We start from the raw sequence: 14,488 nt of genomic DNA on the forward strand, positions 1-14,488 counted from the left end.
GGCATTTATTTAACTGTGCTCATAATTACTTCGTCCGACGTCGGAACGACCTCATTCTTTTTGCGTTCAACTCGTACTTTTATGCTCTATAATATAAAAATAACATTTCAAGGTTTGTGCAAAAAATCAAACATGTTTAATGAATTGGTTTATGTGGAAATTTACATGAACCGGTTACGGGATTGTATATAATCGGTTTATGTGAAATTCACATAATTCGATTTTAGCAAAAAAAAAAAAAAACATACAAAAAACCGGATATCCTTCCATACCAGAATCGGGCGACACGGGCATGAACGTCAACCAATTATGGTTAAATGTTTTTCGACCAGAAAACATATAAAAATAATCGGTTGACTTGGTCATATATGTAGACCGATTATCATAGGAATCAGTTTATATGGACATGGACCTCAACCGGTTATGGTTAAACACGGAGACCCAAGATTTTTTTCATAATTTTCAATTTTGAATGGATAAATCAATCACAAGTATAATTAAGAGTAATGAGTTGTAATCGACGATGTTTAGCTTGATTTTATTTTTTAAAAGGGATGATGAAATTTTCTTTAAACCGATCGATGTAGAAGTTAGGTTTTAATTTTAGTTTGTAATGAATGATTTGAATAGTTTTTAGTTTTGAAAGAATTTGAATAGGTTTAAAATCTAGTAGGATATATTTTGAATAAGTTTAATAATGAGGCAACTTAGTACTTTTACCTAGTTTAGACACTCTTTATCCCTTAATCTGGGTGGGTGAAGAAATCTATAAGGATAGAAAAATCTGAAAATTTGAGCAAAGCATAACAACACAAATAACTATCAACAATTAATAAGATATCCTGATATAAGAACATTATTGTATCTCGATATAGGGACATAATTCTTCATCTACATTTAATATTTTAAAGTTCAATATTTAATATGTACTGCCAGATTTTCCTAAATTATGCTTTTGTTCAATACATATCACTATCAAGGACTACCAGAAAAAAATCAAAAAAAAAATCAATAATAATATCTACTGTCTACTTTAAGAAAATAGTCAGTTTCATTGTTGGTTTTCCAATTGATTTCAGGGGAAGTTGTTGTTAATAATCTTCGTGCTAATGCATTCCTTATCTTCTGAATCTTTACTTCAGGTGCTCTTCATCTCCCAACTTTCCCTTCATGATCAGTCTTTGACATCCTCTTGATAAAATGCATCACATCAGGGGAAGATCCACGAATTTTGTCGTGGGGGTGCAAAATTTGTTATGGGTTGCAATTTTTTAAGGGGGTGCAAAAAGGCAAAAATAAGTTTAGATATAGATTTTTTTTCCCTATTGGGCCTAAAATAGGCTTTGGAGCCAGCTGGGCAGGGGGTGTAAGTGCACACCCTTGTAATGGGCTGGCTCTGCCCCTGCATCACATACAATAAGCATTCTGGCGACCCCCCTTGTTGTGATGCTCCGTAGTCCGTACATAGCTAGTCACTTCATTCTTCAATATTTCTTTGTCATTCTTCAATGAATATACATTGATAGGTTAAAAGAAGAATTCTGCCATTTTTTGTTGTTCTCATAACACTCATCCTCGAATACCTCGGAGGAGTAGTAATGGTAGAATTCCATCGTGTCGCGTTGGTGCTTAACCAGTCTCGACTCTCCAATGCTTGTTGGAATGTTCTTGATGTTTCACCTTGATCGAGTAAAAATTGTTATCAGACTCGTCACCATCTCATTTTGATGGGTTTGAAATTTTCAAGCTTTTGATGGTTTGATAGAAGCAGGTCGAATTCTATAATGAAAAAATTGAAACAACAAATGAACCGGAAATTGTAACCTTTGATCCGAAAATCATTATGAGAACTAAGTTCTATTGAATACCAAATATCTTCATTAGCTTCTACAGCCGCAATTCTTACAGATTTAATAAGCTAAACCCTAATAAGCAAGAAGCAATCCTAACACGACACGTGGTCGGATCCTAGCGGTCAAAATAAAGAAAAGTAGAAATTATAAAGACACCCAGAGTTTAACTAATACACCCATTACACAAAGGGCAACCACATGACACTGTTTACCTCTCCAAATTGTCCTTGTACTCAAGGATAAAAGCTGGAAAGTGGAGCTTGAATAGTGGTAGTGTTCTCTCATGTAGCTTCCTCAGCAGTGGCATTGGACCAATGAATAAGTACCTGCTGAATAGTGTGATCACCTCTTGCAATGGTTCTGTATCCCAAGGCTGAGATAGGAGTGACTATAACTTGTCATGCATGGTCTACCAGTGGTAGTGTAGGAGAGGGCACATAATCAAAACCAATCTTCTTTTTGATTTGGGACACATGAAACACAGGGTGTACTCTGGCCTCTGGTGGAAGTTGCAATTTATAAGCTAAGTTACCCACCTTGGAAAGAAATGGAAAAGGCCATAGTACTTAGCTGAGAGAGACAAAAGCTTGTCTGTAAGGTTGTAACTTGAGGTAGACTAAGTCACCTACTTCAGATGATCTTTCAGTCCTCTTTCGGTTTGCAAAAAAATTCATTTTGGCTTGAGCAACATACAGTGAGTCTTTGAGTATGTCAAGCATAACATTCTTATGTTGGAGGTACACCTCAACTACAGCTACAGAAGTAGTGATAGGGGTTGGAAAAGCTAAGTGTGGAGCATCATAGCCATACAGAGTCTTAAAAGGAGCCATTTTAATGCTAGTATGATAACTAGTATTGTACCACCACTATGCAAGTGCCAGCCAGCAGAACCATTTCTTGGGTTGAAGTCCTGTCATACACCTCAGATAATTCTCTAAACAGGCATTAACCCTCTCTGTTTGACCATCTATCTGAGGGTGATAGGCAGTGCTGAGATTGAGGCTAGTACCTAAGTGATGGAAAAGGTCCTGCCAGAAATTACAAGTGAAGATCTTGTCTCTGTCAGAGATGATGGAAGTAGGCAAGCCATGCAATATGAAAATGTTATGTAGGAATGCTTTAGCCACAGTGACTGCAGTGTAAATATGTTTATGCCCAATGAAATGGTTGTACTTTGTTAACCTGTCAGCCATCACCTATATAACATATTTGTGATCACTCTGGGTAAGGCCTTCAATAAAATCCATAGAAATATGCTGCCAAGCCTGATCAGGGATAGGCAGGGGTTATAAAAGACCAGCAGGTAGAGTGTTTTCATGTGTATTTCTCTGACAGACATCACAAGAAGTCACCATGGATATAATATCTTGTTGCATTTTTGGCCAAAAAAATGAAGTTTGGCTCTGTTATAGGTGGCTTGAATACCAGAATTGCCACCAATTGCTGATGAGTGTAAAGAAGATAAAATGAAAGATTTTACATTTTTACCAGTACCAATGTATAACCTTGACTTGTACCTTAGAACCTCATCATGATAAGAGAAGTTAGGAGTTGCAGAAGGAGAGAGCAGCAGATGAGAAATCTTTTGTGCCTTTGTGTCATTGACAGATCTATTAATAACCTCTTGCATTCAGATAGGCTTGGAAAGTGTGATGGCTTGAAGTACAACCTCAGGATGTCCTCTTCTTGACAAAGCATCATCAACTTTGTTTTCAGCCCCCTTATTGTATTGGATGTCATAACTAAAACCCAATAACTTCATCAACCATTTTTGTTGCAGCCATGTGTAGTGATTTTCTGCTCTAGTTTTTTTTTTTAATGCTTTCATGATCAGTTTTGATGGTGAAATGATGCCCTTGGACATATGCCTCCATTTTGTAACTGTTGATCCTACTGCCACTAACTCCTTTTCATAAGTTGATAGTCTCATAGCTTTTTGGCCCAATGGTTTACTGTGAAAATCTATTGGTCTTCCCTCCTGCATCAATACTTCTCAAATGCCAATATCACAAGTCATATGTTTCTAGGATGAATGTTTTTAAGAAATCTGGAAGTGCTAGAACAGGAGTAGTAGTCATTGCCACCTTGAGTTTATTTAAAGCTTCATCAGCAACTGGAGACCATTGAAAAGCATTCTTCCTCAACAGTGCAGTCAATGGTTTGCTGATAGTGCCATACCCTTGAACAAATTTTCTATAATAGCCAGTGAGGCCCAAAAATCCTCTCAATGCTTTGATAGTTTTAGGATTTTTCCAAGAAGTCATGCAACTTATCTTTGCAGGATCATCTACAACACCTTGGGTTGTGATGATGTGACCTAAATACTCTAATTCAGATTGTTCAAAATAGCACTTAGAGAGATTGGCATGTAACTTGTGTAAAGACAGAAATTACTTGTTGTAAATGACGGAGATGAGATTCCACGTCAGGGTTATAAATAAGAATATCATCAAAGAAAACCAAGACAAATTTCCTCAAAAATGGCTTGAATATATCATTCATGAGTTCTTGAAAAGTGGAAGGGGCATTGGTGAGGCCAAATGGCATGATAATAAATTCATAGTGGCCTTGATGAGATCTGAAAGTTGTTTTATATATGTCAGATGGGAAAAGTCTAATATGATGGTAACCTGACTTGAGGTCAATCTTTGTGAAAACTGCAGACCTATGTAACTCATCCAAGAGTTCATCAGTTATAGGAATTGGGAACTTATCCTTAATGGTGATATCATTTAATTTCTGTAATCAACACAAAATCTCCAGGTATTGTGTTTCTTTTTCACCAATAAAATTGGAGAGGCAAATGGACCATGGCTTGGATGGATGATGCCCTGGTGTAGCATTACTTGCATCAAGTCTCCAATGACACTTTTTTGGACATAAGGGCATATATAAGGTCTTTGATTAACATGGATAGAGTTGGGTTTAATGTGAATTATATGGTCAAGACTTCTGTGAGGTGGTAATGTTGTAGGTGCAGCAAAAACATCTTGAAAATCTTGTAATAAGGTAGAAACTTCTGAAGGAGGTGGCATAGGGGTGTGTGGTTCTGAAATTGAGTATAATTGAGCACAAAGACCATGGGTATTGGTTTGAAAAAATTTATGGACACCCTTGTTACTGATTGGCTTAACTACAAGAGGTTTAGAGGTACCAGTAAGAGTAATATGAGTACCCTAATGCAAGAAAGAAATACTCAAGGTAGTGAAGTTAAAGAGCACATTACCAAACTTTTTGAGCCAGTCAGCACCCAACACTATATCACAGCCACCCAAGGGAAGTAATCTGAGATCTCCAGAGAAGGTACGACCCTGCATAGACCACTGTAATGATTTCCAGATGCCAGAACTGACTATTCTGTCACCATTGGCCACAATTACATCTAACTTAGCAGTAGGAAGGATATTGCAGTGTAACTTCTAAGCTAAGGAGGAATCTAAAAAACTGTTGGTACTGCCAGTATCAATGAGGATAATGACGGAATGTTTTTTGAATGAATCCAGGAACTCTAATAGTTTGTCCACTACTAGCACCAGTCAAAGCATGAAGAGAGATTTCAAGATCACTGTCAACTAGAGAATCAGTCTGCTCCTCTTGGGACCTGTCCTCCTCAGTTGTAGTTTCATTAGCCTCATCCTCAGCAACTATCCAAAATAGTTGTTGTTGTTTGCAGACATGACCCTGTCAGTACAGTTCATCACAGTTATAGCACAAGCCCTGTGCCTTCCTGATCTTCAGTTGTTCATGAGTGAGTTTTTTAATGGGAGGGTGGGGAGGGCTTGGCTTAGGGGGATTTGGTGGTGGTGACTTAAAATTTGTTGGTGGGATGATTAATGGTTTTGGAGGGAAAACTGACTGGTAGGGTGGTTTTCCCATTGAGAAAGAATTTGGAATTGGATGGTTTTGAGGGTTTTTTCTGGTTAAGTAAAGATTGGTCTTGCAACCTTGCCAGAGAAAAATCTCTCATGAGTGTAGTGGGGTGGAACATGAGTATATTATGCTTGATTTCCTCTTTAAGAGCTCCAATAAAACTCATTACATAATAGCTCTCAGGAAATTTAGGGTGGAGACTCATCATTAAGGATCTAGCAATTTTAAATTCATCAAAAAATTCGTCCACTGTAATGGTATGAGCTAGTTTATTGAACATTCCTATAACATTGTCATCAAATGGGTTTTCAAAACGAAAACAGGCTTGTTCAATTAATTCAAACCAGCACAAAATAGATCGATAAGTTTGTAAGTTAGAAAGCCACCTCTCAGCTTTACCATCCACATGCATCGCTTCCATCTGCACCTTCTGAGTCTCATCTCTGATATTATGGAGAAGAAAAAATTTGTCACACTTTTGAATCCATCCCTTTGGATTAGTTCCATCGAATCTAGGAAAATCTAGCTCAGTGTAGTTATAAATCATACTTTTCTTGATTAGCTTTGGAAACCGACTGTAGTTATGGAAACCCCGATTCTCGGTGTGTTGATTGAAAACTGCTCCATTACTTTCTTCTCCTGGTTGAGCTATAAATCCTGTAAAAACACCTGATTCTCCATGACCACCTTATCTGTTGTTTAAGTTTTTTAACTGCAGAATCACTTGATTAAGTTGCTCTTTCATTTCAGAAACATCCTGGTTCACTTGATCCAAATGAGTCTGTTGTTTCTTCTGTGTATCTTGTAAATCCTTAGTAGCTTGAACTCCTTGTCCTCCCATGGTGCCAGGAAGGAACGGCTCTGATGTCAATTGTTCTACAATGAACAAATTGAAATAACAAATGAACGGAAATTGTAACCTCGAATCCGAAAATCAGCCTGAGAACTAAGTTCTATTGAATACCAAATATCTTCATTAACTTCTACAGCCGCAATTCTTACAGATTTAATAGGTTAAACCCTAATAAGCAAGAAGCAATCCTAACACGACACGTGGTCGGATCCTAGCGGTCAAAATAAAGAAAAGTAGAAATTTTAAAGACACCCAGAGTTTAACTAAATACACCCATTACACAAAGGGTAACCACGTGACAAACAAACGTGCAAACCAGATAGGGGAGTAGCTCAAACTCTTTCTCCCTGTTTTAGAAAATTGATCCATTAAGGTGTCTTTAATGATCAACGATGAATTATTGTCCTAGGGTGTAGCGCAAACTCTTTCTCCCTGTTTTACAAAATTGAACCATTAAGTTGTCTTTAATGATCAACGATGAATTATTGTCCTATTTCCTTTCCGAGGAAGGATCCCCTTACATGTTTATTATCACACTGCCTCACACTTTAGACGTCCTTTTTGTGAATAAAAACCAAACAATAACATATTTGAAGCTAATATTTTGACGATCTGTTCCTCTTGCAAAGCTTTATGTTACTACAAAAAATGAGCATATTCCAAATTACTAAACCTCACCGAAAAGAAGACAACTTGAAAACGAGAACAAGAAGAACGCCGATTGAAGTATCCGATTCAGGAATGTTAGTCGATCGCGGTGAGTAGTGCCCTATGAGAAGGACTATATTTTGAAAAATCCGTTGTTTATCAACGGCTCATCTTAAGTAGTAGATGGTGGTGTTATACGTATCGGAACGAACTCAGTTTTGGTAGGTATTAAAGCTTTGGAAGAAGACCATATTCCCAAAATATTAGCTTCGAATCCAATATCATTTATATTTTTTCCACATAAAAGACGTCTAAAGTGTGAGATTGAACATGTGAAGGGATACTTCCTATTTCCTGAAACACCGGCAAAGTTGTCTTGACTATCTGTGAGTCATGGCCATGCCATAGACTCTCTTACCAGGTACCGCATGTTTATTCTTTATGTTACTATAGTACCGAATTTACGGCTTTACTCTGTTTTTCTAACTGTAGGTGGAATATGCGTCTTCACTCTATCAACAGTCATTAAGTTTACAACCTTTATCTCGAAATTTATTCACCTTGCTCGAAAAACTGCTTATATTGATTCGTCTAAAAAAGTTCCAAAAGAATTCCAAGAAAGGGTGGTGACTGTCAGTTCGTTATAAACAAATGATTATGAAGACACTTTTATTATGAGATGCTTACCCTTTTTGAGTTAAGGATTAAGATAAGGATCATGCAGTAGGTATGAAAAACAAAGACCAACACTAAAGCAAATATCCGATACTGTTTTATAAGAAACTGCTGGAATTATCAAATTAAAAACACATACAAGATCTAACCTAAAGAAAAAGAGAACAAGAGAAAGAAGAACATATTAGAGGTCTAGAAGTGTCATTCAATCAAACCTCTTCTAATACTTGAGGGATTTTGTACTGTGCACATATAAGATCAGAATAGTAGCATGACAACATCCAAGACTGAGAGAGCAACAGTTAACAAGAAGAAAGCAGAGTCGCACAGCTTGAGTTCACAGAAATATACAGTGATGTTTTTTGTACTGTTAAACCTATAAGTAACCGGAGAAAATATCTCCGGCTTTTATTTTGTGACAACGCAATAACATGGCAAACTGAAACACCGCCAACATATATCCAGTAACTTTACCAACCTCTCTGAGACCCACCTGAGGAATGTGAATTCAATCTGTCAAGCACCGAATTGAAATCCACAGGTTGCCCACTCTCATCCATCCCGCGGATCACACTTGTGACGAAATCTCTACCATACCCCATGCTCACAACCTTCTCTATCAGCTCACCGTATGGGTGACTACGCATCACAGGCGATGGGCTGGAATGACGGCTTGGTTGTTGATTCTGAAGAGAGGCCACATGGGTTGGAGGATAACCGCTTTGCGGGAAGTGCGGTGGCATTGAATGAGGAACCCTCCCTCCTTCTCCATCATACATCATGTACCCTTGTCTGGAAGGCTGTGAGGGATGGGGTCCCCCAACTGGGTATGGACTGTCACTCATGGGTGCACCATAAGTGCCCTGATGAGTCTGTGCAGGTGGTTGTCGTGGCATATTTTGTGCTGGAGGCTGCTGTTGAACAGAGGTTCTCGAGGCTGGGGCACCAGCATAACCATAAGCAACAGGCTCTAGGTTACTCATCCCAGGCTGGGGAGCTCCAGAGTAAGCAACCTGCATAGGCATGCTCCCTTGAAACGCTGAGGAAGATGGGTTAACAGACAGAGGTGATGGGTTAACATTTTGGGTCGACGTGTAGGGAGGGTAACTAGGTGCTGTCTGGGGAGCAGGAGGGTAAGCTGGTGCTGTCTGGGGAGCCATTTGAGATTGAGCAGCAGGTTGCTGTGGTTGCTGTTGTACCTGTTGAGGAACCTGCTGGCTCCACTGTGGAGGAAACTGATGAGCTTGCTGAGGTTGACTTACACGAGACTGTAATGGTAGTGCTTGTTGTTGAGGAACCTGCAAGTAATGGTCTTGAGATTGTGGTGGCAGACTTGGCACTGGGTTCTGTTGATAATAAGGGTGTTGTTGGCTCTGAGCATGGACATTTTGAGGTGGGGTGGACGCCATCATAGGTTGCTGTGGTACTTGATGGGGCAGAGCAAGCGCTAATTGCTGGTTTTGCAATTCTTGTTTACTGTCAGGTTGTTTGGCATCAGAGGCGGATGGAGCAACTGTGTCTTCCTTAGAGGGTGATTGGTTTGCAGTCGAAGATTCTTTCTGCACATTAAGCTTGGCAAGTTCTTTCTGAGTTTCTGCCAATTCTTGCTTGTCCCTAAGGATTTGCACAGACCTATGAACCTGCGATGAAATCGAAAGGTTCAAAAAAACTGCTTAGCAAAATTTAACCCAATGAGAACGAAAGCTACGTCAACGTAAAGATGGTGCATGACTATCACCATATGCAAAATAACTTATAATACATAAAAGCCTAGAAGGGAACAAAATGCTACAAAGCCACCACATTGAAAGCTCACAAAGTTAACTTGTGAAAGAATCTTTGACCCACCAATTTTATCACAATATCTACCAATCTTATAATTCATGTGTAAATGTTAAAAGGATTCAAGTGGTCAAGCTGTTGCGGAGAATGGCAAGACAATGAATGTGTCTCATACGATCCACTTTCCATGTTAACAGGGAAGATTTAAAAGGGTATGTTTTAGTCAACATTGCATCTTAACTTAAAGAAAAAACATGGGAATGGAGCATAGTAAGAGACATAGCTGAAAGCAAGCTTACTTCCTGGAGATGCTTCTCAAGTGATCTAAGCTTTGAATCTGCTTCACTGTTCTCCCGAGTTAAATCTGATCGCATTTCTCCTATTGACTTCTCAAGATTGTAACAATACAATTCCAACTGCTGTAGACGTGAACTAATGCCCTCGAGAAAGAGGAGGAGATTGTCAGCATATTTCTTCATGGTTCTTTCAACAGTTGCAATCAGATCCTGGTTTACTGATTCTTCCCGCTGATTATAGACCTGTGAATATGATCTTCCCATTTTGTTTTCACGAAAATCCTGGGAAACCATAAAGAAAGAATCCTCGAGTTAATTTATTGGGAAGGAGAACAAAAAAGTTTCAGTTGTCAAAACTATGAAATCCCTAGCAAAATACGAGTTATCTATTAAAGCCAAAGATCGTTTCATCTTATGGTGTAGCTAACTATAAGATATGATACTAATAACAATATCAAAGAACACTAGCGTAAACGTGATATCAGACATTTGATAGACACACTCTTTCTTTCATATTCTTACAAATACTAATAAAACAACAATCTACTACATTAGGTGGCATATCTAGAAACAAATATGAACTTTGTATTGCTAATAAGCAGCTGATTGAGTGATTGACTTGCACTGATTGGTCCTACTCAACACATTTTCTGGATGTGAAGAACTAGTAAACCAACTATGGAGTTGCATGCAGCATTGCCCTAGATCTTTGAAGCATGAGAAGATTAAAGATGCTCATTTTCCTCAAATACAACATACAACAACTTTTATAATAGCTAAGCTAGTTACAGTCAGTCCATACCTACTTCTACTTGGATTACGGACCAGGGAAAAAAGAGAAGAAAAAAGAAACAAAAAGGTCATTAAACAGTAAACCAGAAAAAACTCACTCAAAACTATAACCCTAGTCTCTAATCTGGTGCATACCCCAGCTTTAATTTTCTCTATCACCTATGTTAATTAGGGTTTGACAATAGTATTTCAAGATGTTAAAATCAATCCAACATATATTAAACAAAAATAAAAACAATTTTATGTTAAAAAACAAATTCAGATACTATACCTTCGCAGAGTTGGTTCCAGTAATAGGATCAGAGTGTTTTCCATTAGTACCATCTGGATTTACCATATCATCATAAGAGCAAAGAATATCATCAGAACCAAAATCAAAACCAGGTCTACCAGATGATCCAGATGCCATAATCAAATTCACTCAAATTAAAAAAAAAAAAAAATTAGGGCTGAGTTTTAGGAAAAAAGCTATTGAATGAGAAATTGGGGAAAGGTTTTTGTTTGGCTTGTGAATTAGGTTATGAGAAAATTTGATGTTCACTGCGGATTAGGATTAGGAATTTCACTTTCAATAATTTATACGAATGAATCAGACTTCACAACTAAGGAAGAAAACGTTTCAGAAAAGTCAGACATTGTTATAATGGATGAGCATATGGATGCGAGTGTTATTATACATCAAATAGTATTCTAGTTAAGTTACGTTGCCATATATTACCATTGTATCTATCGGTGGGTTGATGGAATTGTTTGGTTCCGAACTTCCAACTATTTGACTGGTTGACTAGTTGTTGCATTTAGCTCAGCTGTCGGGAAGGTTTCATCTTACACCCTTCCTACATCGTCCATTGATTTACAAGTGGGGTGCAAATTATATGAAGATCTGTTTGTAGAATTAAATTTCAATGGATTGTGAACAATTATGTTGTCAACAACCCCTATAATAATCTCAATATTGACACTCAGAAAGCTACTATAATTGTTTGGCAAATATGGAAATTCAGATGCTCTGTTGTATTTGAGAATATGCCCAGGGGAATGGTGCAATACAGCATCACACACCACACGCATCACTACTCACTGGAAACCTCCAGTTGGAGTTGCACTTAAATTTAGCTTTGATGCTGGATTTTTGAGCAGACTGGTAAAGCTGGACTGGGACTAATAATTAGGGATCATGCAGTCACGCAGCATGGAGCTAGATGCTGGCCAACAACAAGCTTGGACGCACAACAGGCCAAAGCTGCAGCTGCACTAAATGGAAATAGGAACGCAGTGAAATGGACAACTTATGGCCTTATTGAAAACTCTATTGCAATATTACTTGGTGGTTTCGGTAGTTGGATTTGCACTTTTGAACCTAGGAGTGCTAATTTAGCCAAACATGCTGTCAGTTTAATGAGGAATGTACCCCATTAGTTGGGTTGAGGAGGTCTTGCAACAAGACCTGAACAATGTACCCCATTAGTTTCAACTATAACTCTCTTTTCGTATTGCAAAAAAATAAATATATCAAAATCAAAATTTTCACAAGCAATTCTTATTACAATTATGCTTTCGATTGTAGATTTTTGAACTTTGAATGAGTAACTCTTCTTACCAGTAATCTCCGCAAGAACAAACACCCTGTTTAAAATGATGAAACCGGTGTTTATCTCGAACAATGATTTCGCGGTCAGTAACAATTGATATGAACTTGATCGCTGAATGACAATCAATGCACATTCGAAGGTTCTTAAAAATCCTAACTGTTGTTTTATCTCTTGAATTCATTAAACCAAATGCAATAGCTAGTTTCTCGCTGTGATATCTAAGCGCAAATTCCCCCTCTTCTTCTTCTAATGCAAACATCACTGGTTCCTGTTCAGGCACATAACCAGCTTGCTTCAACTTCCGCATTAACTCATCCAAGTACTGATAGATTGCAGTTGTTTCAGGATGTGATTTATCACCCATAAAGAATGTATAAGTTGCATGATCAATCTCGACTGAACTATACCCAATTTGTTTCTTCAAACCTTTGTTAATCATAGTTTCTCTAACCATTTCGACTCGATCCATTCTACCTGCTGATGCATATATGTTGGAAAGAAGAACGTAATGAGCGGGATTGTCAGGCTCCACTCCTAAGAGTTGTTCAGCTACTTTGACTCCTAGGTCAAAATTCTTATGCATTTTGCAAGAACCAAGCAATGCTGTCCATATTGCAGGTGCTGGTTTCCCAGGTACCGATTGAATGTGCTCAAGTGCCTCATCAAATAATCCTGCTTTCCCAAGCAGGTCCACCATGCAAACATGATGCTCCATTCTCGGCACAAACCCATAATTCTTTTTCATGGAATCAAAAGCTTTTCTCCCTTCATCAACCAATCCAGCATGGGCACAAGCAGATAACACTGCAACAAATGTGACATCATTGGGTTTAGGTCCTTGTGCTTTCATTTGATAGAAAAGTTCCATTGCTTGAATACCATAACCATGCATTCCATAGCCAGAAATCATGGCAGTCCAAGTAATGACATTTAACTCTCTCATTCCGCAAAACCGAACCAAAAATCAATTGGTTAACCGATTAATAGTGACCATAGGATTAAATGATTTTAGACCGTGGATGGGATATTTAACCCTAATAACTTACTTCACTCGACTGAGTCTTCTCTTCTTTCGTTCTTTTCTTCTTTCGTTCTTCCTCACGAGTCACGACTGAGTCTTCCCAGTCCATCAAAGTCCCACCATCACCTTCTAGTTTTACTTCTTCTTCTTCTTCTTCTAGTTTGATAATAACAAATCTATCGAAGTCCTAATCACTAATCAGTCGAAGGAAGCTGGAATAGAACTGTAGAAGAGACCGAAAATTGAAAAAGGTATTGTGTGTATCATTTGAACTGATTTTGATAAAGGTATTGCGATTGTGTATTTGTGTGTCATTTGAAATGATTTTGATATTATGATTTTAATTATGATATTAGGGTTTGTAAAATTGAAAAAAATTGGGGATTTCAAATTAAGGTCATTTAGGTTGATTTACACAGTGGGTTTTGCTTAATTTTTAATAAATTTTACAAGTTAATTCAGATTGAATTTGTTAGTGGTGGAGTTGTAAGCTTAGGTGTAGATTTGAGCACAAGGACGGATTACGAAATGTACTTCTCGTTCCCGTCTGTTTTGATGCTTTGTTTGTGAATTGGATACTTGTTTTTGCTGTAGTTGATATTTGTATGCACTTGACCTGGATTTTTGCTATAGTTGATACTTGTTTTTGCTAGTATGCCGTTTAGAGTGGTTGTACATTGACATTGTTTAACTGAGTTGTTTTGTTTCCCTTTCTATTTATAAATTACGATTAAATTGCTAGAACAAATGCTAAATGCAGACTTGCTTTTTGACATAAATTACGATTAACATAAATGTATGGTTTATCACATTGCAGACTTGCCTTTTGACAATGCGAGGATCCAGTTCAACACCTACTGCCTTTGTTTCTTCTAATAAGCGTCCACCTCGACCTCCACCTAATGCAAGTTCAGATGGAGGTGCAAGTGCTGCTAAAGATGCTAGTGTTGCTGGAGATGCTAGTGCAGATGGAGATGCAACTGAAGCTGGCATAAAAGTGACAGAAACACATAGCAATAAGCGTAAAACCCCTGAAGATGCAACTGAAGATGACACAGAAGTGACAGAACCAAAGGGAAAGAAACGTTCTGATGTGTGGAACCACT

The 14,488-nt window shown here is 38.0% G+C and overlaps 2 protein-coding genes across 2 annotated transcripts; both read right to left on the reverse strand.

Annotated features, from left to right (window-relative positions):
• Positions 1-8,083: 8,083 nt before the first annotated feature.
• LOC113287633 (trithorax group protein osa-like) lies at positions 8,084-11,388 on the reverse strand. Its single transcript, XM_026536427.1, has 3 exons — positions 11,041-11,388; positions 9,981-10,259; positions 8,084-9,539 (listed from the first exon to the last, which is right to left on the reverse strand). The coding sequence occupies exons 1-3, from the start codon at positions 11,176-11,178 to the stop codon at positions 8,370-8,372; spliced, it is 1,587 nt and encodes a 528-aa protein (XP_026392212.1). The 5' UTR covers positions 11,179-11,388; the 3' UTR covers positions 8,084-8,369.
• Positions 11,389-12,340: 952 nt separating this feature from the next.
• Positions 12,341-13,304, reverse strand: LOC113290820 (pentatricopeptide repeat-containing protein At2g33760-like). Its single transcript, XM_026540413.1, has one exon. It carries the CDS (start codon positions 13,302-13,304, stop codon positions 12,366-12,368), a length of 939 nt encoding a protein of 312 aa, XP_026396198.1. The 3' UTR covers positions 12,341-12,365.
• Positions 13,305-14,488: the final 1,184 nt, after the last annotated feature.

This window comes from Papaver somniferum, chromosome 6, assembly GCF_003573695.1.
Source record: "Papaver somniferum cultivar HN1 chromosome 6, ASM357369v1, whole genome shotgun sequence".
Taxonomy (NCBI): domain Eukaryota; kingdom Viridiplantae; phylum Streptophyta; class Magnoliopsida; order Ranunculales; family Papaveraceae; genus Papaver; species Papaver somniferum.

Coding starts and splice junctions, on each gene's coding strand:
- LOC113290820 (XM_026540413.1), bottom strand. CDS start 13,304: ATGAGAGAGTTAAATGTCATTACTTGGACTGCCATGATTTCTGGCTAT.
- LOC113287633 (XM_026536427.1), bottom strand. CDS start 11,178: ATGGCATCTGGATCATCTGGTAGACCTGGTTTTGATTTTGGTTCTGAT. Junction 10,260..11,040: donor CTGGAACCAACTCTGCGAAG/GTATAGTATCTG, acceptor ATGGTTTCCCAG/GATTTTCGTGAAAACAAAAT. Junction 9,540..9,980: donor TTGAGAAGCATCTCCAGGAA/GTAAGCTTGCTT, acceptor ATTTCATCGCAG/GTTCATAGGTCTGTGCAAAT.